This window comes from Mobula birostris, chromosome 1, assembly GCF_030028105.1.
Source record: "Mobula birostris isolate sMobBir1 chromosome 1, sMobBir1.hap1, whole genome shotgun sequence".
Lineage (NCBI taxonomy): Eukaryota > Metazoa > Chordata > Chondrichthyes > Myliobatiformes > Myliobatidae > Mobula > Mobula birostris.
Window position 1 is genome coordinate 252,847,417 of NC_092370.1, and position 27,948 is coordinate 252,875,364.

The following is a 27,948-nucleotide window of genomic DNA, read 5'->3' on the forward strand; positions in this document are numbered from 1 at the left end:
ATGAATGGGTATGTAGAAGCAACTGGAGAAGATGAGGATGGCACAGTATTTTGGAACGGGAGAGAATCGGAGTGGCTCAGAGAGGTGGGAAGGGGGAGAGTACTGTACAGGGAGGAATGGTTTTGAAATGAAGTGCTTTCTGACCTTACGAGAGCGGCACTGCAACGAAAAGCTTCAAATACCTCACACCTATCGTCGCCACACCTGCCCTTCCCAACATGGCGTGGCACTCCGGCTCTGACCCCCTCAACATGGCGTGGCACTCCGGCACTGACCCTCTCAACATGGCGTGACTCTACGGCACTGACCCGCTCAACATGGCGCACACGCGGGACGCGTCTGACACGAACCCTCTCAACGTGGAGGCGGAGACACGCGTGGGCGGGGCGCGAGGCGGTTATAACTGCGCGTGGGCGGGGCAGCCGAGCGGTTCGAGCCACGAGTCCGGAGGTGGTGGTCTGATCCGATCCGGTCCGAGACGGGACGGGACGGAACGGAACTCCAGTCAAGACCGAGCTTCGGGCAGCAGTTCAGTTAGGGCCAGGGTCCAGTCCGGTCGCCAGGAGAGAGGGAAGTTGCGGGGTGTGTCGGGGCCGGGGTCTAGTCGGGTCCAATCCCCAGGAGAGGGAGGGGTGAGTGTCGGGGCCGGGGTCTAGTCGGGTCCGATCGCCAGGAGAGGGAGGAGTGAGTGTCGGGGCCGGGGTCTAGTCGGGTCCAATCGCCAGGAGAGGCAGGGGGGAGTGTCGGGGCCGGGGTCTAGTCGGGTCCGATCGCCAGGAGAGGGAGGAGTGAGTGTCGGGGCCGGGGTCTAGTCGGGTCCAATCGCCAGGAGAGGCAGGGGGGAGTGTCGGGGCCGGGGTCTAGTCGGGTCCAATCGCCAGGAGAGGCAGGGGGGAGTGTCGGGGCCGGGGTCTAGTCGGGTCCGATCGCCAGGAGAGGGAGGGGTGAGTGTTGGGGCCGGGGTCCGATCGTCAGGAGAGAGGGGAGGTACGGGGTGAGTGTCCAGTCGGGTCCGATATTCAGGGGAGGTACGGGGTGAGTGTCCAGTCGGGTCCGATATTCAGGAGAGAGGGGAGGTACGGGGTGAGTTTCCGGGCCAGTGTCCAGTCGGGTCCGATCGTCAGGAAGTGCAGGGTGGGTGTCCGGAGAGGGAGGCTGTACCGGGTATTTGAGGGTCCGAGGCTCTCGTATCTGAGGTCCGGCCGCCGCTATGCTGGAGCCAAAGGCCGTGCGGGTGGATACCGAGGCACCGGTCGGGCTGAAGCCGGAGCTGACCACGCGGCTGTACCGGCGGCGCTGGGTGATCGTCGGACTTTTCAGCTGCTACTCGCTGTGTAATGCCTTCCAATGGATTCAGTACGGCATCATCAACAACATCTTCATGAAGTACTACGGCGTCACCTCCTTCACCATCGACTGGCTCGCCATGATCTACTTCGTGACTTACATCCCCATTATCTTCCCCGTCACTTGGCTGCTCGACAAGAAAGGGCTGCGGGTGATCGCGCTCTGTGGCTGCGGCCTCAACTGCTGCGGCGCCTGGATCAAGATTGCCAGCGTGCGGCCCGACCTCTTCGCCGTCACCTTCCTGGGTCAGGCCGTCTGCGGGGTCGCGCAGGTCTTCATCCTCGGCATGCCGTCCCGGATCGCCTCCGTCTGGTTCGGTTCGCACGAAGTCTCCACCGCCTGCTCCATCGCCGTCTTCGGCAACCAGGTGAGGGGTTGTACAGCTGTGAAGAGTGGGCGGATATGTACAGGTGTGCCTCTGGGAGGGGCAATGTACGAGTGTGCGGGGATGGCCGGTGGTGTACAGGTGTGTGGCAGGTTGAACGCGGAGGTGGGTGGTAGTGGTGATCTACAGATGCGTGTGGGGTTATTCAAGTGCGCCTGAGTGTACAGGAATGCAGGGACGGAGACAGTGGTGAGGTTTATCGTGTAGAGGTGGTAGTGTACAATTTGTATGTGGGTGTACAGGTGTGGGGATGGAGGTGTTGTGTGTGGAGATGTGGGGGGTAGGTCTATGGGTGTGGGGAGCTTACAGATGCACGTGTGTGTGTGGGGGGAGGACATATGCAGGGGTCATGTGCAGGAGATTCTATGGGTGTGCAGGGTTGTGTAAGCAGGTTGCATGCGCAGGTGTTCAGAGGTGATACACTGTGATCAGCATGCACCTTACAGGGGCTGGGTGTGTACACATATCCTGAGATGTGTATTGGGTGCTCAATGGTGAGGTGCAGGATTGGTGGGTGCACACCGGCATCAGGCAGGTGTGTGGAAATAATGTTATAAGATTGTCTACACATAACTTGTGATGTGCCTTGTGATTGGTACTGGACCCATCGTTGCTGGTCACAAGTCTCAAAATGAGACTAAGATAGGTAGTATAGTGGATAATGATGAAAGTTATGAAAATTACAATGGCAGTCTTTATCAGCTGAGTAAGTACGCCAAGAAATGACAAATGGAGTTGAATTCAGATAATGTGAGATGTTGCATTTTAGAAAGTCAAATCTAGGTAGGACTTTCACAGTAAATGACAGGATCCTGCAGGTTGTTGCGGAACACACACCTTGCAGTAGAAGTACATGGAGCTTGAAAGTGGAGTCACAGGTAGGCAATGTAGTGAAGAAAGCTTTTTGCATAAGTCAGGTCATTTGAGTACAAAAGCTGGGAGGTTGTGGTGCAGTTTACAAGATGGCGATGAGGCTGCACCAGGAGTGTTTTGTTCAGTTTAAGTCACCCTGCTACAGGAAACATTGTTATTAAATTGGAAAGTGCACAAAGAAGGTTGAAGGTACATTTGTTAGTGAAATATGTATACAGAATACAACCCTGAGATTCATAAGGAGATTTATAAGGATTTGAGATCAGTTATAGGAAAGGTTAGACAGGCTGAGGCTTTATTCTTTAAACCATAGGAGACCAAGAGGTGACTGAGTGGAAAGTTTTATAAAATCATGAGGGGCATGGGTAGGGAGGAATACACTCAGTCAATTTCCCAGTGGTAGGGCATCAAGATTTAAGCAAAGGGGGAAAGATTTAAAAGAAAGCTGAAGGACAACTTTTTTTTTACTTGAAGGGTGGTAATTAACTATGTTGAATCAGCTGCTAGAGGAAGTAATCAGGTAGAATAACAACCTATAAAAGAAAGTTGAACAGGTACATGGATTATGAGACATAGGAACAGAATTAGGCCATTTGGCCTATTGAGTGTTCTCTGGCATTCCATCACGGCTGAATTATTACCCATCTTAATCTCACTGGGAAAAAAAATCAAGAATTTAATGGGCCAAATACTGGCAAATGTAGGATACAATGAGCAAGGCTATCGTGGCTTGCAGCTTGATCAGCTGAAACAATGGGCTGAAAAATGGCAGATGGAATTTAATGCAGACAAGTGTGAATGTGAGGTGTTGCACTTTGGTAGACCTAACCAGGGTAGGTCTTACACTGCGTATGCAAGGGCACTGAGGAGTGTGGTAGAACAAATGGATCTGGGAATACACGCCCATATTTCATTGAAAGTGGCATCACAGGCAGGTAGGGAACTTTGCCACAAAGCCACCAATTCCATTATCTAAATCACTGACAGGCAACCAGAAAAAGCCCCCTTTATTTCCACTGTCACGAACCCCGTGATGGGTTAAAGAATCAGCAGAGATGGAAAACATTTTAGAGTCCGGTATTGCTATTAACTAATAATATTTATTAGTAACTACACAATACAGTAATATAAATGCAGATAAATCAAACAGGTTAGCAATGATTATATATAAGTAAGTGTGGAGTATATAGGAAAACCAAGCTTCTTCAACTCTAGGGGTAAATAGATAGTCTTACAATAATGAGTAAAGTTCAATTCAGTTCATGGTATAGAGTTGAGTAGTGATGGAGAGAGAGCAGACATCCCACCTCTCCCGGAACTTCCGGGAGTCTCCCGCATATTAATAGTGGCTCCCTGATGCCCGCAAATTATATACAATATCCCGGAGAGAGACAGAGAGAGAGATTGAGAGATTGAGTCTTCAGGTGAGCTGATGCCGTCGATCTTCCCGTTGTCCTCCGAAAACCTTTAGAAGTCACTGACCATGACCACAACAAAGGGGACCGTTCTTCTGTGGTGGAATTATCAACCCAGGCAAGGGTTAGCCACCGGTCCCGCCCTGTTCACACTGCGAGAGCCACTGATCGATCCTCCAAAACCCACTTTTTCTGTGGGCACAACAAAGCTCATTCAGTGTACAAAATCGTGTGTCAGGTCTATCATCTGACCCTCTGTTTATCTCACCGTACTGAGTACCAACTGTCTGTCAAATAACTCCTCCCTTCTCTGTCTGTGTAAGAATGTACAAGCAGGCAATGTCCTTGGGAAATGTAAATGTACTGTGAGCAGTCTTCACCTCTCTCTCTCTTAAAAACAAGATGTCGGTGTTAAATACCTCTCTCTCTCTTTTCAAAAGCACAGTTCATTGGGGTAATTCAGGACCCTGTCACGCCACTCACTGCTTCCTGCCTAACAGCCATTCCTCTATCCATGCCAGTATCTTTACTGTAATGTCGCGGGATTTTATCTTGTTAAGCAGCCTCATTTGTGGCATCTTATCAAATGCCTTCTGAAAATCCAAGTAAATGACATCTACTGCCTCTCCTTTGTCCACCTTGCTGTTACTTCCTCGAAGAACTCCAACAGATTTGTCAGGCAAGATTTCCCTTTACAGAACCCATGCTGACTTATTTTATCAAAGCAATACACAAAATCCTGGAGGAACTCAGCAGCTGAGGCAGCATGTATAGAAAAAGTACACGTAACGTTTTGGGTGAAAACCCTTCGGCAGAACAGAAAGGAAAATTTAAATTTCTGGCATCCTGGAAGAGACTTTGCAGTATAGTAATCCAATCACAAACAAGAGAAAATCTGCAGATGCTGGAAATCCAAACAACACACACAAAATGCTGGAGGAAATCAGCAGGCCAGGAGCATCTATAGAAAAAAAGTACAATTGACGTTTTGGGCTGAAACCCTTCGGCAAGACTCTATAGTCAACGTTTCCAGCATTTTGTGTGTGTTGCTTGGATTTCCAGCATCTGCAGATTTTTCTCTTGTTTCTGACTTATTTTATCATTTGTCTCCAATTACCCTAAAACTTCATCCTTAATAATGGACTCTAACACTTGTCCAACCACTGAAGTTAGGCTAACTGGCTTATAATTACCTTTCTTTTGCCTTCCTCCCTTCTTTAAAAAGTGGAGTGACATTTGCAATTTTCCGGCCCTCCGGAACCATACCAGAATCAAGTAATTCTTGAAAGATCATAACCAATGCATCTGCTATCTCTTCAGCAACCTTTTTAACTCTGGGACGTAGTCCATCTGGTCCAGGTGACTTATCCACCTTAAGACATTTGAGTTTGCCTAGCACTTTTTCCTTTGTAATAGAAATGACACTCACTCCTGCTCCCTGACACTCATGGACCTCTGGCACACTGCTAGTGTCTTCCACAGTGAAGACTGATACAAAGTACCCATTAAGTTCATCTGCCATTTCTTTGTCCCCCATTACTACCTCACCATCACTTTCCAGTGGTCCAATATCAAATCTCACCTCCCTTTTACTCTTTATATAACTGAGAAAACTTTTAGTATGTTGCTTTATATTGTTGGCTAGTTTGTCCTCATATTTCATCTTTTCCCATCTTATAGCTTTTTAGTTGCATTTTGTTGGAAAGCTTCCCAATCGTCCAACTTCCTACCCCTAACCCTTTCCTTGACTTTTATGCAGTCCTTAACCTCCCTTGTCAACCACAGTTGCCTATCCCTGCCATTTGAGAACTTCTTCTATGGGACATGTCTATCCTGTGCCTTGTGAACTATTCTCAGAAACTTAAGCCACCTCTACTCTGCCACCATCCCCACCAGTATCCCCCTACAATCCACCTGGGCAAGTGCCTCTCTCATGCCTCTGTAATTCATTTTAATCCATTGTGATACTGATACATCTGACTTAAGCTTCTCCTTCTCAAATTGCAGTATGAATTCAATCATATTATGATCACTGCTCCCTAAGGGTTCCTTTACCTTAAGTTCCCTACAAAAACCTGGATTATTATACAACACCCAAACTAAGATGGCCTTTCCCTGAATAGGCTAAAGCACAAGCTGCTCTAAAAAGCCACCTCTTAGGTTCTCTTAGCTGAGAAGATCATCGGGGTCTCTCTTCCCGCCATTACAGACACTTACACCACACGCTGCATCGGTAAAGCAAACAGCATTATGAAGGACCCCACACACCCCTCATACAAACTCTTCTCCCTTCTACCATCTGGCAAAAGGCACCAAAGTATTCGGACTCTCACGACCAGACTATGTTACAGTTTCTTCCCCCAAGTCATCAGACTTCTCAATACCCAGCGCCTGGACTGACACCAAACTACTGTCCCCTACTGTGCCTATTGTCTTGTTTATTATTTATTGTAATGTCTGCTCTGTTTTGTGCACTTTATGCAGTCCTGGGTAGGTCTGTAGTCTAGTGTAGTTTTGTGTTGCTTTACGTAGTTCAGTGTAGTTTTTGTACTGTTCATGTAGCACCATGGTCCTGGAAAAACATTGTCTGGTTTTTACTGTGTACTGTACCAGCAGTTATGGTGGAAATGACAATAAACAGTGACTTGACTTGACGTGACTTGATTCAACAAATTCTCTCTCTTGCAATCCGGCTCCAACCTGAATTTCCCAATCCCCTTGCATATTGAAGTGCCCCATTACAATTGTGTCATTAGCCTTATTATATGAATTTTCCAACTCCTTTTGCAATCTCAGCCACATATCTTGGCTCCTCTTTGGAGGCCTATATATGAGTCCCATAATGTTTTTTTAACCCTTGAAATTTCTTAACTCCACCCACAAAGTTTTGACATTTTCTGACCCTCTGGCACCTCTTTCTAAAGATGTAATTCCATCTCTTACCAACAGGGCCACTATGCCTTTCTGCTTGTGCTTACAATACAAAGTATTGATATTGATATTACTTTGATATTAAGCTCCCAACTGTGACCACCTTTCAGCCACGACTCAGTGATGCCCACAATGTCATACCGACCAATCTCTAATCGCACCATGAGTTCATCCATCTTATTCCAAACACTACACTCATTTCAATACAGCACCTTCAACCCTGCATTCTTCGCTCGTTTGAATTTTGGCTCTGTGGTGCAATTTAACTCTTTGCTGTCTCTGCATTTGAACACAACCATTGGCTTGTCCTTTCTTACATTCATGTTACACCCATCGACTACTTGTAAACCTGCTGGCTCATCCTCAGCTCTATTGAACTTGTTCCCATTCCCCTGCCATATTAGTTTAAACCACTCCCAACAACTCTAGCAAATCTGCCCACAAGGATATTGGTCCCCCTCAGATTCAGGTGCAACCCATTTCTTTTGTACAGGTCACACCTGTGCCAGAAGAGGTCCAGGTGATCCAGAAATCTGAATCCCTTCCCTCTGCTCCAGTTCTTCTGCTACGCACTTATCTGCCACCCCATTCTATTCCTATCCTCACTGTCATGTGTTACAAGCCGCAATCCGGAGATTACTACCCCTGAGATCTTACCTCTTAACTGCCTTCCTAATTCCCTGCATTCTGTTTTTGGACCTCCTCCCTTTTTCTACCTATGTTGTTGGTATCAATGATACCTTCAATGCCCAGACAATTCTAGTTCTCATGTAGACCCCTCCTAAATGTTGTCAGTGTCTCTGCTTGCAGCAGGCCCCAGCAGTGTATCCCAGGTATTCGCCAATATCTGGTCAGGAAAAAAAGGTCCCCCTTCGATTCCCTCTAAATCTCCCATCTCTGCCTGAAGTGCTGTCTGTTTTTACCCCACTTCTGATAAGGTAGATTGCAGAAATTGTTACCCCTTACCTGTACCGCTCATAATTTTATACACCTTGCTAATAGAACATAGAACGTAGAATAGTACAGCACAGTACAGGCCTTTTGGCCCACAATGCTGTGCCGACCCTCAAACCCTGCCTCCCATATAAGCCCCCACCTTAAATTCTTCCATATACCTGTCTAGTAGTCTCTTAAACTTCACTAGTGTATCTTCCTCCACCACTGACTCAGGCAGTGCATTCCACGCACCAACCACTCTCTGAGTAAAAAACCTTTCTCCAATATCCCCCTTGAACTTCCCACCCCTTATCTTAAAGCCATGTCCTCTTGTATTGAGCAGTGGTGCCCTGGAGAAGGGGCGCTGGCTATCCACTCTATCTATTCCTCTTATTATCTTGTACACCTCTATCATGTCTCCTCTCATCCTCCTCTCCAAAGAGTAAAGCCCTAGCTCCCTTAATCTCTGATCATAATGCATACTCTCTAAACCAGGCAGCATCCTGGTAAATCTCCTCTGTACCCTTTCCAGTACTTCCACATCCTTCCTATAGTGAGGCGACCAGAACTGGACACAGTACTCCAAGTGTGGCCTAACCAGAGTTTTATAAAGCTGCATCATTACATCGCGACTCTTAAACTCTATCCCTCGACTTATGAACGCTAACACCCCATAAGCTTTCTTAACTACCCTATCTACGTGTGAGGCAACCTTCAGGGATCTGTGGACATGTATCCCCAGATCCCTCTGCTCCTCCACACTACCAAGTATCCTGCCATTTACTTTGTACTCTGCCTTGGAGTTTGCCCTTCCAAAGTGTACCACCTCACACTTCTCCAGGTTGAACTCCATCTGCCACTTCTCAGCCCACTTCTGCATCCTATCAATGTCTCTCTGCAACCTTCGACAATCCTCTACACTATCCACAACACCACCAACCTTTGTGTCATCTGCAAACTTGCCAACCCACCCTTCTACCCCCACATCCAGGTCATTAATAAAAATCACGAAAAGTAGAGGTCCCAGAACAGATCCTTGTGGGACACCACTAGTCACAATCGTCCAATCTGAATGTACTCCCTCCACCACGACCCTCTGCTTTCTGCAGGCAAGCCAATTCTGAATCCACCTGGCCAAACTTCCCTGGATCCCATGCCTTCTGACTTTCTGAATAAGCCTACCGTGTGGAACCTTGTCAAATGCCTTACTAAAATCCATGTAGATCACATCCACTGCACTACCCTCATCTATATGGCTGGTCACCTCAAAGAACTCTATCAGGCTTGTTAGACACGGTCTGCCCTTCACAAAGCCATGCTGACTGTCCCTGATCAGACCATGATTCTCTAAATGCCCATAGATCCTATCTCTAAGAATCTTTTCTAACAGCTTTCCCACCACAGACGTAAGGCTTACTGGTCTATAATTACCCGGACTATCCCTACTACCGTTTTTGAACAAGGGGACAACATTCGCCTCTCTCCAATCCTCCGGTACCACTCCCGTGGACAACGAGGACATAAAGATCCTAGCCAGAGGCTCAGCAATCTCTTCACTGGCCTCGTGGAGCAGCCTGGGGAATATTCCGTCAGGCCCTGGGGACTTATCCGTCCTAATGTATTTTAACAACTCCAACACCTCCTCTCCCTTAATATCAACATGCTCCAGAACATCAACCTCACTCATATTGTCCTCACCATCATCAAGTTCCCTCTTAACCTCCCCTGCTCCAGGGAGAACGTGCAGGACCCTCCACTCCCCTGCTGTCCATGTACCTATCCAACTTTCTCCTAAATGTTGAAATCGACCCCACACCCACCACTTGCACTGGCAGCTCGTTCCACACTCTCACCACCCTCTGAGTGAAGAAATAGCCCCTCATGTTTCCCTTAAACATTTCAGCTTTCACTCTTCAAAGCTTCATTTATTATCAAAGTATACAACTCTGAAATTCTTTTCCGGGTAGCCATGAAACCAAGAAAGGCAGCACAATCGTCAATCCCCAAATCCCTCCTCCTGCACAATAAAAGACCTGAGAAAGATTGGGAAGAAAAACCCAGAATATTAAAAAAACAAGAAGACTGAAAACAATTCTATAGTCCAAGTCCATATCCAAAATGAAGAAAACCTGGATAACATTCTCCGGGTACAGTGGCAGGGTCTCCCCTCTCCGGTAGCTGAGCGATCAAAAGGCAGGCAGCCAACACTCACCTTCCACGTTTGCCTCTGGTTGGTTTAATCGGTGAACAATGGAAGTTTTAATTGGTGAAATGGAGTCGAATATCGGGTCCTGCTCTGTCCCGCAGCCTGCTTGCCGTGTGATTTGTGAATGCTGCCTCTGCCTTCCGGAATCCTCTTCGAGACTGTAAAGTGCTGGAACATCCAAATGATCTCCAAATGGTAAATCATAGGCACTAACAGTTCCAGAATCACATCAAAGATGAAAAGCAAATGTAAAAGACATAAAAGGTGTGAAATGTATGGCTTCATAATCTATCCAGAGGATGTTGACTGAAGGAGCATTGTACTCAAGCACCATCTTGACCAGAAGTCTCAGCAGAAAAAGCCTGCTTGCATTTACCCCATCTATACCCCTAATAATTTTGTATACCTCCATCAAAACTGCCCTCAATCTTCTACATTCACTGGAATAAAGTCTGACCCTATTCAGCCTTTCACTATACTCTCGTCCCCAAGTCTGGGAAACATCCTTGTCATTTTCTCTGGACACTTTCAGTCTTTTTTTTTACATACTTCCTGTAAGTAGGTGTCCAAATCTGCACAGAGTACTCCAAGATATGCGTCACCTACATCCTGTACAATTTCAACACAACTTTCCAACTCCTGTACTCAGTACTTTGATTTATGAAGGCCAATGTGCCAAAAGCTTTCTTTGTGAACCTATCTATTTGTGATGCTACTTTTGTAGAATTGTGGATCTGTATTCCCAGATGACTCTTCTACCACACTACCCATCTCTTTTGGCTCCAAAGGGCCAATTTTGTCTCTTGCTATCCTCTTGCTCTTAATAAATTTGTGGAAGCTCTTGGAATTGTCCTACATCTTGTCTGCTGGAGCAACCTTGTGTCTTTTTTTTAGCCCTCCTGATTTCCTGCTCAAGTGTTCCCTTGCATTTCTTATGAAACCCCGCTGGTTTCCTTGGCTGCTTAAGTGGAGGTAATACACACTGCGGTCTCGCCAGACACTGGAGATTGAGGCTGCTCTCCCACCCCAAACCCCGGTTTGTGTGGATGCTGTGTAACTTGCCACCCTGTTACAACTCCGTGCCAAGAAACAACATGCGATTAAAGGAATTATGTTTATGAATCTTAACTAAGAGGTTAATAAAGAAAAGAGAAAAAAACAAGAGGGCACATTATAATTAAGGAGTCAAATGTGCACATTGGAGCTCAGCTCTTCCCAAAATTAATGTTCACTGATCCTCATTCGATCTTGGCATCTGGCTCCATCGAATCATGGTCCTCCAGCAAGTCTAATCTTATGATCAATTCTCTCCAGCGTCTTCCCTCTTCATCTCCCGCCAAACAGAGGACCCATTTCACATTCCAATGCACCTGTTATCTCTAACCATAATCCAAACACTGCTTCTACAGAAAGACCATTACGTTAGCAGTGAGATCTTTCCCAGGATGTTGCACTCCACCAAAAATTAGTCAAGCCCTCATGACGTTGAGATAATTTGTCACCCCTTCATACAAAGCACAAAGTCTAAACCAGGTGTAAATGGCAGTGACATAAGGGGATAGGTGCCATACTCTGTTCCCCGGCTGCGACATGGGCCAGTCTGTCTGGGGGTTTCCTGACTCTTTTGAGACCTCTTTACCCCATCATCTACTCCTTCAGCTTCAGACACTCCCTGGGCTCTTTCCTGTCTACCTGGGAAAGCCCCTCCCTGTTCAATAATCATGCCTCCCGACAACTGAGGTTGCCTCGTCACTTGGCTGAGTTCGCCTTCATGCCCAGTTACTTCAGAGTCCAATCTCCCCGACCCCACTCATTTGCTAACCGCAAACCTGCCTGTCCACTGCTAGTTTCCCCATTTCACCTGACTCAGCATGAACAGGGTTGGGAATCTCTTCATCAATTATTGGGGAGTTTCTTGTCAATAGAAAAGACATCCTCCAACTTCAACATCTTCTCTGTCAACCTCCTCTTTCAACCTTCAGGTACCGGGGAGTCTCCGAAGTTGGATAACTCAGCAGTCAACTTTCCCTTTTTCAGACAGTTTCTCCCTGGCTTGTCTCACAAGGACACTAGACATTACCATTACCAGAAAGAGCTGTGCCATTGGCATCCTCCGCCTGAGAGTGACCTCCCTCTCCAAAGTATTCCTGACAATCACTCTCATCCTGTTCAGGCCTCACCAGTACCCCAGCAGATAGGCATGACTCCTCTTCGTGGTCTTCCGGAGTATCCATCAGGAGGGGCTTGGCATCAGGCATTCTGTGAAACTTGGGGTTTTTTTGTCACTCTATCTACTTCCCCGGGCTGTAACATGACCAGTTTAGAATGGATGTACCACACCGTTCCTCGTTATGCTCATCATCCAGCCCAATGTGGCCACGCACTTCCTCAAAAGCAGCTTGGAACACAGGGCGAATGGAAAATGTTTCCAGAAAGATCTCTCCAACTTGCTCCTTGGAGGCTCCCATTAGCTTCCTCACAATAGGAGTATTTGTCCCCACAAGAATTGAAACTGCGCCCTTTTCAATCGGGTCCAGACAAACCAACAATAATGTATCAAGCACCTCAGCTACTGCCACATCTGCCTCTGAAAACTCCAGCTTCAATGACAATTAACCATCCATACTAAGACCCCAGATTTCTAGTACAGTGAGTGGCGTCAGTGGTAAATGCCTCAAATACCAGTTGTAAAACAAACAGTACAGCAGCGTAACCTGAGAGCTGGTGTCAAGTATGGCTCGAGCATAAATACCCTCCATCCGTAGCGATACACTGGAGCTTGGCCCCACTGAGCTTTCAGGAATAGGGTTTTTTGCTTTAGGGTTTTCCTTGATGTATTGCTAGTACCGTGTCCCCCCCCCCCCCCCCCCCCCGAGATGCCAGGGTCTCTCCACTTGGATACCTGGGGCTCACTGGGTCTCTCCACTTGGATACCTGGGGCTCACTGGGTCTCTCCACTTGTGTACCTGGGGCTCACTGGGCCTCTCCACTTGTGTACCTGGGGCCTCACTGGGTCTCTCCACTTGTGTACCTGGGGCTCACTGGGTCTCTCCACTTGTGTACCTGGGGCTCACTGGGTCTCTCCACTTGTGTACCTGGGGCCTCACTGGGTCTCTCCACTTGGATACTTGGGGCTCACTGGGTCTCTCCACTTGTGTACCTGGGGCTCACTGGGCCTCTCCACTTGTGTACCTGGGGCCTCACTGGGTCTCTCCACTTGGATACCTGGGGCTCACTGGGTCTCTCCACTTGTGTACCTGGGACTTCACTGGGCCTCTCCACTTGTGTACCTGGGGCCTCACTGGGCCTCTCCACTTGGGTACCTGGGGGCTCACCCTCTGAGGCCTTTCCCGTCCTTCACACTCCCGTCTGAAGTGTCCCTCGTCACCATGGTTATAACAGTTAATATCAGTTGCTCCCCTTCTCATGGGACCCCATTCACTAGTAGCCCACTGCTTAGTCCATCCCCTTAGGGGTCCGACTCCCTGTCGGCTTTGGCGTGTGAGGTGGCCATACCTGACGATAACAACCAGGACATCTCAGTTCTAAACATTGCCACAAGCTCCTTTACCACTCCCTGGGGTGAGCTATCAGTGGTCACCTCAGTCAAGAGGCCAACCACTGAGGACGGACGGAGGCCTCCCGCACCTCCGTTGCGTCCTCCTCCTCCTCTCTTATTTCTCTAATCAGCTCGACAAACAAGGGAAGGAGATGCATCTTACGTGACATTTGGAGACCCCAGGCAATCATGAACTGTGACTGTGCACCTTTCTCCACTTGGTCCATTTTTAACTTTATGGCCTGAGCTGTTTGAATGGCCCCCTTACACCGCAAGCAATTCAGCCGGCTCTAGCCGAAAAATGTAGGTGGGAAGTTTCTGCCCTTCTCCTGAGGCATGTTCCAAAGCCCCGTCATAAGCTGCATTGGGCTTTCCACCACATCAAAAACATTGAGAGTGGGGGAGATTCAAACAAGAGGACATGAGTTGAGAGTTAAAGGGCAAAAGTTTAGGGGTAACATGAGGGGGAACTTCTTTACTCAGAGAGTGGTAGCTGTGTGGAACGAGCTTCCAGCAGAAGTGGTTGAGGCAGGTTCGATGTTGTCGTTTAAAGTTAAACTGGACAGCTATACGGACAGGAAAGGAATGGAGGGATATGGGCTGAGTGCAGGTCGGTGGGACTAGGTGAGGGTAAGAGTTCAGCATGGACTAGAAGGGCCAAGGTGGCCTGTTTCCGTGCTGTAATTGTTATATGGTTAAAAAAATTTTCTAGTGCTTGCAGATAGCCCACAGAAGTAGCAAAGGGGTTCTGTGTCTTTAATGCTCTCACTACGTTAGCAGCCAGCTCCCTTAAACTCTCTACCAGTCGGTGTCTTTTTATGTCATCAAAGCACTGCCATTCATACAACGACTGAGGTCTGCTCCGCCCGAGTCTCATACTCCTCCTCCTCCTCCTTCCCCTTGGGGTGGGGATGGGTGTTATTCCTGAGAACATGCTGAGCCTACGATAACTAGGACTCTCCACCTGTGACCATTTATTTGCCTGGGAGGTAAGGGCTGATACCAGTTCAGAATGCTCATCCCTTGCTGGAGGACTCTTCAGACCTTCCATTCCTTCCACAGAAACGAGCAATTTGTCTTCAAAGTCTCAGCCCGCAGCTATGGGAAACTCTGTTTCCTATTCAACATCTTCACGTACACTCCCCTCCTCCCGCGAAGCATGGACAGCCCACAGCACCCCCCCCGGCCCCAATAATACCAGGCATTTCCACTGCTGTTACGTCAGCGCCAGTCTGAACTAAAGCAAAGTCTTTGCCCACCATTTTATCAAACCTCCATGATTATCACTTTTCCTAATGCTTTAATGGTACTTGAAGTCCAAGTTATTAATTTGTGGAGGATACGAATATCTAAGCTACTCAATACACATATTCATTACTGGTAACCCCATGGATTCGCACCACCACTCAACCTCTGCAGCATCCATAACCACGTATCTTAATCATTTTACTGGACAATAGATTAACACAAGCTTAAACACACAACCCACTGGATCAATGCTCGGGGCAATCATATAGCATCCAGTAATATCGATCTGGGACAATACCCCCACATATAAAACCTCGCTGGTTTCTTGGCTGCACAAGTCTAAGGAATATCATCCGATCCTGCCAAACCCATGAGACTGAGACCACTCTCCCACCCCGGTCTGTGTGGATGCTCTGTAATTGCAACCCTGTTACACCTCAGTGACAAGAAACAACAGACAGCACACTGCATATGAATAAAGGAATTATGTTTATGAATCTTAACTAAGGGGTTAGTAAAGAAAAGGAAGAAAAAAACAGAAGGGCCCAATATATTCATCAGTCAAATGTGCACAAGTTGGAGCTCAACTCTTCCCAAGATTCATGGTCACGCATCCTCAGTCAATCTTGGCACATGGCTCCAGAGAATCACAGTCCCCCACCAGGTTGAATCCTACAACTGGTGCTCTCTAGCGTCTTCCCTCTTCATCTCCCGCTGAACAAAGGACCCAGCTCACATCCCAAAGCACCCGTTATCTGTAACCATAACCCAAACACTGCTCCTGCAGAGAGACCTTTCCCAGTGTGTTATAATTATGTTCAAGTACCTCATTTGTTCCTGCCTACCTATACCTGCTGTGCACCTTTTTCTTAACCAGAGCCTCAATATCTCTTGAAAACCAAGTTTCCCTTAACCTGCTCTTCTTGCCTTTTATTCTGCCAGACACATACAAGCCTTGTACTCTCAAAATTTCACTTTTGAAGGCCCTTCCCCCACTTACCAAGTACACCTTTGCCAGAAAACAACCTGTCCCAATCCACTGCCAGATGCTTTCTGATGTAATCAAAATTGACTTTTCTCCAATTTGGAATCTCAACCAGAGGGCCAGACCTATCCTTTTCTATCATTACCTTGAAACTAAAGGCATTATGATGGTTAGATGCAAAGTGATCTCCTGCACAATCTTCTGTCATCTGCCCTGTCTCATTCCCTAATCTAGTATCACAGTCTCTCTAGTTGGGACTTTTATGTACTGATCAAGGATCCTTGCCTGAACCCATTTGACAAACTCTTTCCCATCCAACCCTTTTACAGTATGGGAGTCCCAGTCAATATGTGCAAAGTTAAATTCATCCACTGTCGCAACCTTGTGTTTCTTGCAACAGTCTGTGATCTCTACAAATTTGCTCCTCAATCCTATGGACTGTTGGGTGGTGTATATTGTAATCCCATTAATGTGGTCATAACTTTCTTATTCCTCAGTTCTACCCATAAAGCCTCACTAGACTATTGCCAACAGCTTTGGGCCCCATATCTCAGAAAGGATATGTTGTCGTTGGAGAGAGTCCAGAGGAGGTTCACGAGGATGATTCCAGGAATGAAGAGGTTAACATATGAGGAGTGTTTGGCAGCTTTTGGCCTGTACTCACTGGAATTTAGAAGAATGCGGGGAGTGGCGCATGGGGGAGGGTATCTCACTGAAACCTACTAAATGTTGAAAGGACTAGGTAGGGTAGATGTGGAGAGGATGTTTCTTATGGTGGGGTGTCCAGAACTAGAGGGCACAGCCTGAAAATTGAGGGGTGACCTTTTAGAACAGAGGTAGGGAGAGAGTAGCCGCAGACTGTGGTGGAGGCCAAGTCCATGAGGCGGAAGTTGATCATTTCCTGGTTGGTCAGGGCATCAGAGGATGTGGCGAGAATGCAGGTTATGGCATTGAGTGTGATCCAGGATCAACCATGACGGAATGGCGGAGTAAACTCGATGTGTTGAATGGCCCAAGTCTGTTCCTATGTCTAATGATATTATAGTTTTATAGATCAGCTCTCCAGTCTGTTCTGACTGAACACATCGTGACATTTTCCCTGACTGGTAAAATCACCCTCCCCCTTTTATCCCTCCCACTCTTATCACGCCTACAACAGAACCCCAGATCATTGAGCTGTCAGTCTTACAATCAAGTGTCACTATTGGCCAGAGTGTTGTAATTCTACCTGCTGATCCATGCCCTAATCTCAACTGCCTCTCCTTGCATTGTAATATACACAGTACAGAACATTGGTTGCACCGTGCACCAACTTCGTATGCAGGCTTAACGACGTTTTTCTCCACATTAATTTGTTCTGATGCTCTGGTTCCCATCCCGCTGTAACCTTAGTTTAAATTTCTCTCTGCATATTCTCTCTTTGTACCCTTGTATTCAAAGCCTTGACTAATGATAGCCAATATCCCAGGTTATCTACCTGTGCTACCACCTTCAACATCTTTGGACTTGTACGCCAAAGTCCCTCTTCACTACTAACAAGAAGTATTCTCCATTCATGGAATATATCCAAGCCTCATTAATGCCAACTGGATTGGATACCATCTGCCAATTTTCAGTCCATTTAGATGCTACTTTTGCTTTTGTCTGTGATTCTACCACCTCTCCTAACAATGTGTTTGTGCACCCACAACTCTTTGTACAAAAAGAAAACTTGCTAAAAATTCCTTTTAAAATCTTTCCTTTCACTTTAAGCATATGCCCCAAGTATTTGATACTGGGAAAAAGACTAGTCTTTTATGTCTGCCTCTGTAATTTTAAACATTCCTATAGGATCACCCCTCGTTCTTTTCTGTTCCAAGGAATAAGGACCTAGCCTGGTCATCCTCTCCCTCTAACCAGGCCATCTAGCCCTGGCAACATCCCCGTTAACTTTTACTGCACTCTAGTTGGACATTTCCAGTAATGGGAGCACATCTGCTATCGCACCCGTACAATGTATTATACTAGCCTGTGCTAAAGTACTCTGCCTTGATTGTTAAAAGCAACTATCCCATTAGACTCCTTGCCTCTTATCCACTTGTCCTGTTACTTTCACTGATCTGTGTGAATGCTTGTGAAGGTTCTCTACACTTTCTCTGATAATTTACTACCTTAATAGCTTGCTTTTATTTGCAGTTAACCTTGCATTTGATCTCTATACCCTTCTTTAAAAAAACAAGATTGTCTCACATGGTGTGTGATTAAAAACTTGCATAATATTGTGAGACTTAAACAAGTTCTAGCACAAGGACAAAACTCCTTTTGACTTTGTCGTAAGTACAGTATTAATATTCCTTTATCTGACCATCTCCTTTCTGATAAATGGCATAAAATATTATTCAAGGTTGTCAGTCCTGAAACAATGAAGATTACAAGGCAGTCAGATGAATTTGGTGCTAGCTTCAATGGCTAAGCAATTGTCTCAAACCCAATCTACATGTTGTCCTTAAATACTCCTGTCCTTTCCTACTGTCTGCCATAAAGTCTACAGTTAACTCTTCCTTCTTCTTTAGCATTTCTTCAAAATTGTAGATAACTCAGTTCCACTCTTAATATGTAGGTTCTGATGTGGCTGATGAAGCCAATGTGGGAACTACCAATTCTTTCACAGTTAGGCAGTTGTTGCTGAATCGGTAGTTTAAGATCACATGTTTCTTTTTCTTTTTACAAGGGGTTTCAGTGTACTCCTGATACTCAACATTCTCGTTTCTACCCTTCCACTTCGGTCATTAGTGAGAGGTTCCCAGGAGTCAGTGGGAATGTTGCATTTCTTCAAGGAAGCTTCAATTCTACCTTTGAATCTTTTGCTCTTGCCTGGTAATCTCTCCCTGTGACAGAACAATATCTGTCTCAGGACTGAGGCAGCGTGGCTGACTGGATGTAGGGTCGGTCAGCCTCAGTACTGACAACATTCACCCGGCAGAGGACGTTGGTTCTGTGTTCTATCATTACATTTGTCTGTTTGGGATCAATTTGCAGCAGCAAATGTTTGGTATGTGAGTGGAACCTTCACAGGTACGGTGATAACCTATAAATGTCAGTCAGCATCTGAGGACAGCACTGAACTAGGACTGTTAGAGTGTGAGGCAGCAGCTCCTCTGTCATTGGCAGCGTCGCAGCTCGGGCCTTGGGCTGCTCTCTGTCATTGGCACCATCGCAGCTCGGGCTTTGTTTGATCTCCTTGCTGTCCAAATGCTGAGAATTGCATTGGTTTCTGGTGATGATAGACATTGTTTTCTTTCTTTTTCGCAGGTTTAGTTGAGGAGGGGTGAGTGGGGCAACAGCTTTTCTACATCACCATTACAGATGAGGTTTGGCGTAGCTGAGTTGGAATACTGTGATAAGGGTGTCTTTGAAATGTAGTTTCTGGAACATCTGAAGCAACACCTTTTTGTAATTGGGAAACTTGTTTGTAAAGTCTCGCCATCCATGTTTGAGCTGAATAACTCACCAATAACTTGATTTTTTTAACCTTTAATCTGCTTTGTCACAACACTACCCTGTCAACTATTTCTAAATTGCTGTGTGGCTGACATTTGAAACCTGCTAATTGCCATTTTCTGTGTTGAGGCCTCTTGCAAAATCACAAACTATTTAAAGGCTATTAATTAAGAAGCAATGGAAATTGTTGCTGCAAGCTATGTGACAGTCATTGATGGTGAAAGGTAGGTTTCACATTGTAACATTACCACAAATGCTCCTGGTGAATGCTAGGCCACAGTCGTCTTCTTCATGTGCCTTGCACGTTACATGCTTGGGTGATCATGGCTTTCCACATTGAACGATCCCACGCTGCGTCAGTGATATCTCGCACACCTAGATCTGTTAGTTCTTTCACAGTGTCCATATATTTTCTTCTTTGCCTTCCTCTTCCGCGTTTCACAGGCATACAGCCTTGTAACGTAAAGCATTCTATTTCTCCCTTTTTGATGACATGGCCCAGGAATTTAAGTTTCCTCTCATTTAATGTTCTCATTAAAGATCTTTTTGTATGGGCACGTTGGAGTACTGTTTCATTAGTTACCCTATCTCTATATGATATTTTCAGCATTCTTCTAAGAAACCACATTTCTGTTGCTTCTAAGTTTCTTTGTAGTTCTGGTGTTGTAGTCCATGTTTCGGAAACATACAGCAAGATTGACCGGATGTAACATTTTAGTAGCCTAAGCCTTGTTGTCATAGAAATGTGTCTGTTGGTAAAAATGGGTTTCATGTTTTGGAAGTTGGTTTTGGCAATGGCAATTCTTCTTTTTATTTCTACTTTACTTCTCGCGTTTTGTGATATAAAGCTACCAAGGCATAAGATGAAAAACCAGTAAGGGGAAAGATAAAGGGGTGAGGGAGGGGAAGCAGGGAGCTGATAGGCAGGAAAGGTGAAAAAGGAATAGGGGAAAACACAATGGGTAGTAGAAGGAGGCAGAACCATGAGGGAGGTGATAGGCAGCTGGGGGAGGGGGCAGAGTGACATAGGGATAGGGGAAGGGAGGGGGAAAGAATTACCGGAAGTTGGAGAATTCAACGTTCATACCAAGGGGCTGGAGACTACCTAGACGGTATATGAGGTGTTGCTCCTCATTATGAAATGGTGGCGTGAACTCGATGAGCTGAATGGCCTAATTCTCCTCCTGTCTTATGGTCTTGTGTCTCGGAGAGAGAGGAGAGAGAAAGAAAATTATGGGCCAGTTAGTCTGACCTCAGTGGTTGGGAAGATCTTGGAGGCAGATGATAAAATTGGCCGTAGTCAGCATGGTTTCCTCAAGGGAAAATCTTGCCTGACAAATCTGCTGGAGTGCTTTGAAGAAATGACAAGCATGTACAGGCAAAGGAGAATCGGTTGATATTGTGTACTTGGATTTTCAGAAGGCCTTTGATAAGTTGCGACACATGAGACTGCTTAACAAGCTACGAGCCTGTGGTACTACAGGAAAGATTCTAGTATGGATAAAGCAGAGGCTGATTGGCAGGAGCAAAGAGTGGGAATAAAAGGAGCCTTTTCTGGTTGGCTGCCGGTGATTAATGGTGTTCACAGGGGTCTGTGTTGGGACCGATTCCTTTTTATATTATATGCCAATGGTTTGGGTGATGGTGTTAAGACCATAGGATATAGGAGCAGAATTATCCATTTGGCCCAACAAGTTTCCTCTGTCATTTCATCATGGCTGATCCAATTTTCTACTCAGCCTCAATCTCCTGGCTTCTCCCCAAATCCCATCATGCCCTGATCAATCATGAATCTCTCAACCTCTATCTTAAATATAAAGTCTTGGCCCCTACAGCTGCCTGTGGCAAAGAATTCCACAGCTTCACCATTCTCTGGCTAAAGAAATTCGTCATCTCTTTTCTGAGGCTGTGTCCTCAGATCTTAGACTTCCCCCACGATAGGAAACTTCCTCTCCACATCCACACTATCAAGTCCTTTCACCATTCGATAGGTGTCAATGAGGTAACCCCTCATTCTTCTGCATTCAGTGAATACAGGCCCAGAACCAGCAAATGCTCTTCATTTGACAAACCATTCCATCTGGAATCATTTTCATGAATCTCCTTTGAACCCTCTCCAGTTTCAGCACATTCTTTCAAGATAGCCCAAACCTGCATGCAGTAGTCTCAAGTGAAGCCTCACCAATGCCTTATAAAGTTTCAACATTACACCCTTGCTTTTGGATTCTAGTCCTCTTGTAGTGAATACTGACATCACATTTGTTTTCCTCACCACAAGCTCAACCTGCAAATTAACCTTTTGGGTGATCCTGCACAAGGACTCCCAAGTCTCTACACCTCAGTTTCCTCTCCATTTAGAAAACAGTCAACCTCCCATTTCTCCACCAATGTGCATGATCATACACTTCCTGACTCTGTATTCCATCTGCCATTTCTTTGCTCATTCACCTAATATGTCTAAGTTCTTCTGTAGCCTCTCTACTTCCTCAAAAACCACCTGCCTCTCCACAATATTCATATTGTCTGCAAACATTGCAACAAAACTTATCAATTCCATCATCCAAATCATTGACAATAATGCAAAAAGAATTGGTCCCCTCAAAGACCCCTGTGGAACACCACTAGTCATTGGCAGCCAGCTAGAAAAGGCTCCTTTCATTCCCACTTTTTGCCTCCTGCCAATCAGCCACTGGTTTAAGCATGCTATAATCTTCCCTGTAATGTTTCCTGCATTGATAGCTTTGTTGCAATGTTTTCAGATGACACGAAGGGTCCAGGCAAGGTCCATGAATTGATTCTGGGAATGAAGGGGTTAACCCACAACTCTGTGTATTAAAAAAAATCTACCTCTGACCCCCTCCCCACCCCATAATTTCCTCTAATCACTAAAATTATACCCCTTTCAGCCCTGGGAAAATGTCTAGCTGTCTTTTTGATCAATGCCTCTTATCTATCATCTTGTACACCCTTATCAAGTCATCTCTGACGTTCCTTTCCTCTAAAGAGAAATCCTAGCTTGCTCAACCTGTCCTCATAAGACACAGTGCATTCTAGTAAATTGCATCCTCTCTATAACTTCCACCTCCTTCCTGTAATGAGGTGATCAGAATTGAGCAAAATACTCCCAAGTATTGTGTTCAGATTAATATCGGAACAATAGAATTCCTTTAGAAAGGAAGTTAGTACAGGAGATGTCAAAATAAGGATGAAGAATAAGGAGTTGATACTGTGTTCAACCCTTTCCCTTTATCTTCAAATCTCCAAAATATAACTTTTGAACAGGCAGCTCTGGTACAAGTCCAACTCTGATTACTGATGCATGGTTTTATGTCTTTGTGGAGTGCTTTCCTAACTCAAAGTATTCTGTTCCAGTCCAGTGACAGGATGACCCCTATTAATGTTTACAGGCAATTTAAAAAATCATGACATCCTGACATTTACACCACAGTATATGTACAGAGTAAAGTTGCAACAATTAGAGCTGTAATTCCACGTGTAGATTTTGTTTTTCTCATTTTTTTTTTCTTCCCCCTGAATGTTTTGGTTTTACCATGCAATCTGGCAAGCAAGACAGCAGGGACTGGCAGCATTCCAGCTTCACGTCCACCTGCTATCTTGTGTGAACTAAGCTGGCGAGTGATGGCAGTACATTAGTTTGGGAGAAGATTAGAGCCAAATCTCCTTATTCTACATTTTAAGAATAACGTGTTTTACAGTGGTTGTTTCTGGAGGTGAAGACCTTAAGTGGGGCCCAAGCCAAAGTTTAATATTAGATTCTGTGAGTGATTGAAGGAAAGGGGCTATGAAATATCAACTTGGCAAACAGTTGGGATTTGGACTATTGATAAATTGGTATATTATGGTCACGTACTGTGGTACAATTTAAATGGCATGCGTACTGTTCATACAGAGCAATTCACTACAACTTTACATTGATCTAGTACAAAGTCAAACAATAGTGCAGAACGAAGTGTTAAGTGTATGGAGAAACGCAGTGCAGGCTGAGAATAGGGTGCACTCCGCTGACGGTTTAGATTGAGGTGGAGTCCTTGTACAAGGAAACTGCTCGGTAGTTGTATAATGTGATAGCAGCTGTCACTGAGCCTAGTAGTGTTTGCTTTCAGGCCTTTCTACCTTGGAACGTAGGACCACAGACATAGGAGCAGAGTTAGGCCATTCAGCCCATCGAGTCTGTGCTGTCACTCTGTCACGGCTGATCTTGGATCCTACTCAACCCATACACCTGGCTTCTTGCCATGTACTTCGATGCCCTGACCGATCAAGAAATGATCAACTTCTGCCTTAAATATATGCATGGACTTGGCCCCCACCACAGTCTATGGCAGAGTATTCCATAGATTTACTACTTTCTAGCTAAAAAAATATCCTTTTTACCCTTTTTTTTAAAAAAGGTCGCCCCTCAATTTTGAGGCTGTGCCCTCTAGTTCTGCATACCCCACCACAGAAAACATCCTCACCACATCCACCCTATCTAGTCCTTTCAACATTCGCTAGGTTTCAATGAGATCCTCAACGTTCTTCTAAATTCCAGTGAGTACAGGCCCAAGGCACCCAAATGCTCCTCATATGCTAACCCCTTCATTCCTGGAATCATTATCGTGAACCTCCTTTGGACCCTCTCCAATAGCAATACATCCTTTCTGAGATGTCATGCCCAAAACTTGACTATACTCCAAGTGTGGCCTGACTAGTGTCTAAAAAATGCTGAGCATTATCTCCTTGCTTTTATATTCCATTTCCCTTGAAATAAATGCCAAGAATGCATCTGCCTTCTTTACCACAGACTCAACCTATAATTCAATCTTCTGGCAGTCTTGCACGAGGACTCCCAAGTCTCTCTGCACCTCTGATATTTGAACTTTCTCCCCATTTAGATAATCGTCCACACTATTTTTCCTTTTACCAAAATACATTATCGTACATTTCCTACCACTGTATTCCCTCTGCCACATTTTGGCCCATTCTTCCAATTTGTCTAAGTCCTTGCAATCACATTGCTTCCTAGGCACTACCTACCCCTCCACCTATCTTCCCCTTTTACCTGCTATCCATGTCAGTATCTTTCCTGTAACTCCATAGGATTTTGTTGTTAAGCAGCCTCATGTGTGGCAGCTTATCAAATGCCTTCTGAAAATCCAAGTAAATGATACCCAGTGCTTCTCTTGTTACCCTGCTTGTTACTTCCTCGAAGAACTCTACAGATTTGTCAGGCGAGATGTCCCTTTATGCTGACTTTGACTTATTTTATAATTTGTCTCCAAGTACATTGAAACCTCGTTCTTAATAATAGATTCCAAGATCATGACCAATGCATCTGCGATCTCTTCAGCAACCTCTCTCTGGACTCTGATGCAGTCCACCTGGTGACTTATCCACCTTAACACCTTTGAGTTTGCCTAGCACATTTCCCTTTGTAATAGCAATGGCGCTCACTCCTGCTCCCTGACACTCACAGACCTCTGGCACACTGCTAGTGAATTGAATTGATTTTATTTATACGTTACTTTTATATTTTATTGTCATGAAACAATTGATACTAGAGCGTACAATCATCACAGCGATATTTGATTCTGCTCTGCGTGCTCCCTGGAGTACAAATCGATAGTAATTATTAAAAATTTAAATTATAAATCATAAATAGAAAATAGAAAAGGGAAAGTAAGGTAGTGCAAAAAAACCAAGAGGCAGGTCCGGATATTTGGAGGGTATGGCCCAGATCTGGGTCAGGATCCATTCAGCAGTCTTATCACAGTTGGAGAGAAGCCGTTCCCAAATCTGGCCGTACGAGTCTTCAAGCTCCTGAGCCTTCTCCCGGAGGGAAGAGGGACGAAAATTGTGTTGGCTGGGTGGGTCTTGTCCTTGATTATCTTGTCCTTGATTATCTTGGCAGCACTGCTCTGACAGTGTGAGGTGTAAAGTGAGTCCACGGACGGAAGATTGGTTTGTGTGGTGTGCTGCGCCGTGTTCACGATCATCTGCAGCTTCTTCCGGTCTTGGACAGGACAACTTCCATACCAGGTTGTGATGCACCCCAGAAGAGTGCTTTCTATGGTGCATCTATAAAAATTAGTGAGGGTGTTAGGGGACAGGTCAAATTTCCTTAGCTTCCTCAGGAAGTAAAGGTGCTGGTGGGCCTTCTTGGCAGTGAACTCTGCTTCGTTGGACCAGGTCAGATCATTTGTGATATTGACCCCGAGGAACTTAAAGCTTTTGACCTGTTGCACTTGCGCACCACCGATGTAAATTGGGTCGTGCAGTCCGTTACTCCTTCTGAAGTCAACAACCAATTCCTTCGTCTTGCTGACATTGAGGGATAGGTTATTGTCTTCGCACCGTGCCACCAGGTTCTTAATTTCCTCTCTGTACTCAAATTCATCATTATCCGAGATACGGCCTACAATTGTGGTGTCATCAGCAAACTTATATATTGAGCTTGATGGAAACTTGGCTACACAATCATGAGTGTACAGTGAGTACAGCAGGGGGCTGAGTACACAGCCTTGTGGGGCACCGGTGCTCAGAGTGATTGTAGAGGAAAACTTGTCCCCTATTTTTACAGCCTGGGTCCTGTCTGTGATTTCTTACATCGTTCACATACAGTACGTGAGGAGTAGAAATCTTTATGTTACGTCTCTGTCTAAATGTGCAATGTGCAATCATTGTAATTTATAATAAATAGAACAGTCAATGTAACATGGAATACACTCAGATCAGCGTGAGTTAATCTGTCTGATGGCTTGGTGGAAGAAACTGTCCCGGAGCCTGTTGGTCCTGGCTTTTATGTTGCGGTACCGCTTCCTGGATGGTAGCAGCTGGAATAGTTTGTGGTTGGGGTGACTCGGGTCCCCAATGATCCTACGGGCCCGTTTTACACACTTGTCTTTGTAAATGTCCTGAATCATGGGAAGTTTACATCTACAGATGCGCTGGGCTGTCCGCACCACTCTCTGCAGAGTCCTGCGATTGAGGGAGGTATAGTTCCCATACCAGGCAGTGATGCAGCCAGTCAGGATGCTCTCAATTGTGCTGCTGTAGAAAATTCTTAGGATTTGGGGGCCCATACCAAACTTCAACTGTCTGAGGTGAAAGAGGCGCTGTTGTGCCTTTTTCACCATACAGCTGGTGTGTACAGACCACGTGAGATCTTATTGGATTTTCAAAGTGTCCCAATCATCCAACTTCCCACTCGCTTTTGCTAACCTTCTTTGGTTTTATGCAGTCCTTAACTAACTTTGTCAGCCATTTAAGAACTTCTTCCTCTGTAGGACATATCTATCCTGCACCTTGTGAACTATTCCCAGAAACTTCAGCCATCTCTGCTCTGCCATCATCCTTGCCAGTATCCTCCTCCAATCCACCTGGGCAAACTCTTCTCTCATGCCTCTGTAATTTCCTTTATTCCATTGCAATACTGATGCATATGACTTCTCCTTCTCAAACCGCAGTATGAATTTAATCATATTATGATCAGTCTCCTAAGGGTTCCTTACATTAAGCTCCCAAATAAGATCTGAATTCTTATACATTATCCAACCTAAGATAGTCTTTCCCCAAGTAGGCTCAAGCACAAACTGCTCTAAGTAGCCATCTCGTAGGTATTCAACAAATTCCCTCTCTTGTGATCCAATACCAACCTGATTTTCCCAATCTCCTTGCATATTGAAGCTCCCCATTACAATTGTGTCATTACCCTTGAAACATGCCTTTTCCAGCTCCCTTTGCAATCTCAATCCCACATCTTGGCTATTATTTGGAGGCCTATATATGATTCCTATAATGGTGTTTTTACCCTTGCAGTTTCTTAACTCCACCCACAAAGATTCAACATTCCCTGACCCTACGTCCTTTCTAAAGATGTAATTCCATCTCCTCCCGACAGAGCCACACCACTGCCTATGTCTTTTTTTTTATCTTTTGATGTTAAGCTTTCAACTGTGGCCTTCTGAAGCAGTGGAGGCTTCCTCAGTACAGTATATACATTTAAGACAAGGTTGGATAGATTTTTGAATAGTAGGGGAATTAAAGGTTATGGGGAAAAGGCAGGTAGGTGGAGATGAGTCCATGGCCAGGTCAGCCATGATCTTATTGAATGGCGGAACAGGCTCGATGGGCCAGATGGCTGACTCCTGCTCCTATTTCTTCTGTCATTATGTTTTTTCAGCCCAGTGGGAGGAAGAAGAGAGAAAATGTATGGGGTGCGTCATCCCTGGTCACCTTTTGAGGAGGTGGAATTCAGCCTCTTTTTAAAGCACTGCACACAAGTGCCATGAGGGAACGAGTTGCCCAGGTTGGACCCAGGGGGTGCTTTCAGAGCAGACCTGCTGAAGTCATGGCCAAATGCTTGAAGGCAGTGGTGCTTGCTCTGATCTTTGGATTGCTTCTCTCTACCTGCCTCCAGCTGTAAGTCAGTGAAAATCAAAAACTGAAAATCTAAAATAAATGTAATACTCACAGTAACACACATAAAAGTTGCTGGTGAACACAGCAGGCTAGGCAGCATCTCTAGGAAGAGGTACAATTGACGTTTCGGGCCGAGGACTAACTGAAAGAAGAGCTAGTTTC

The 27,948-nt window shown here is 45.6% G+C and overlaps 1 protein-coding gene across 2 annotated transcripts in view; it reads left to right on the plus strand.

Moving 5' to 3' along the window:
• The first annotated feature begins 951 nt into the window (after window positions 1-951).
• flvcr2b (FLVCR choline and putative heme transporter 2b) overlaps window positions 952-27,948 on the plus strand; it is a 254,612-nt gene continuing 227,615 nt past the window's right edge. Inside the window, exon 1 of one of the 2 annotated variants that reach the window (XM_072274815.1) lies at window positions 952-1,714. In XM_072274815.1, coding sequence (XP_072130916.1) covers window positions 1,211-1,714 — 504 coding nt within the window. In that variant the 5' untranslated portion in view covers window positions 952-1,210. The remainder of the gene's footprint in view (window positions 1,715-27,948) is intronic. The other variant, XM_072274816.1, reaches the window with a different exon arrangement.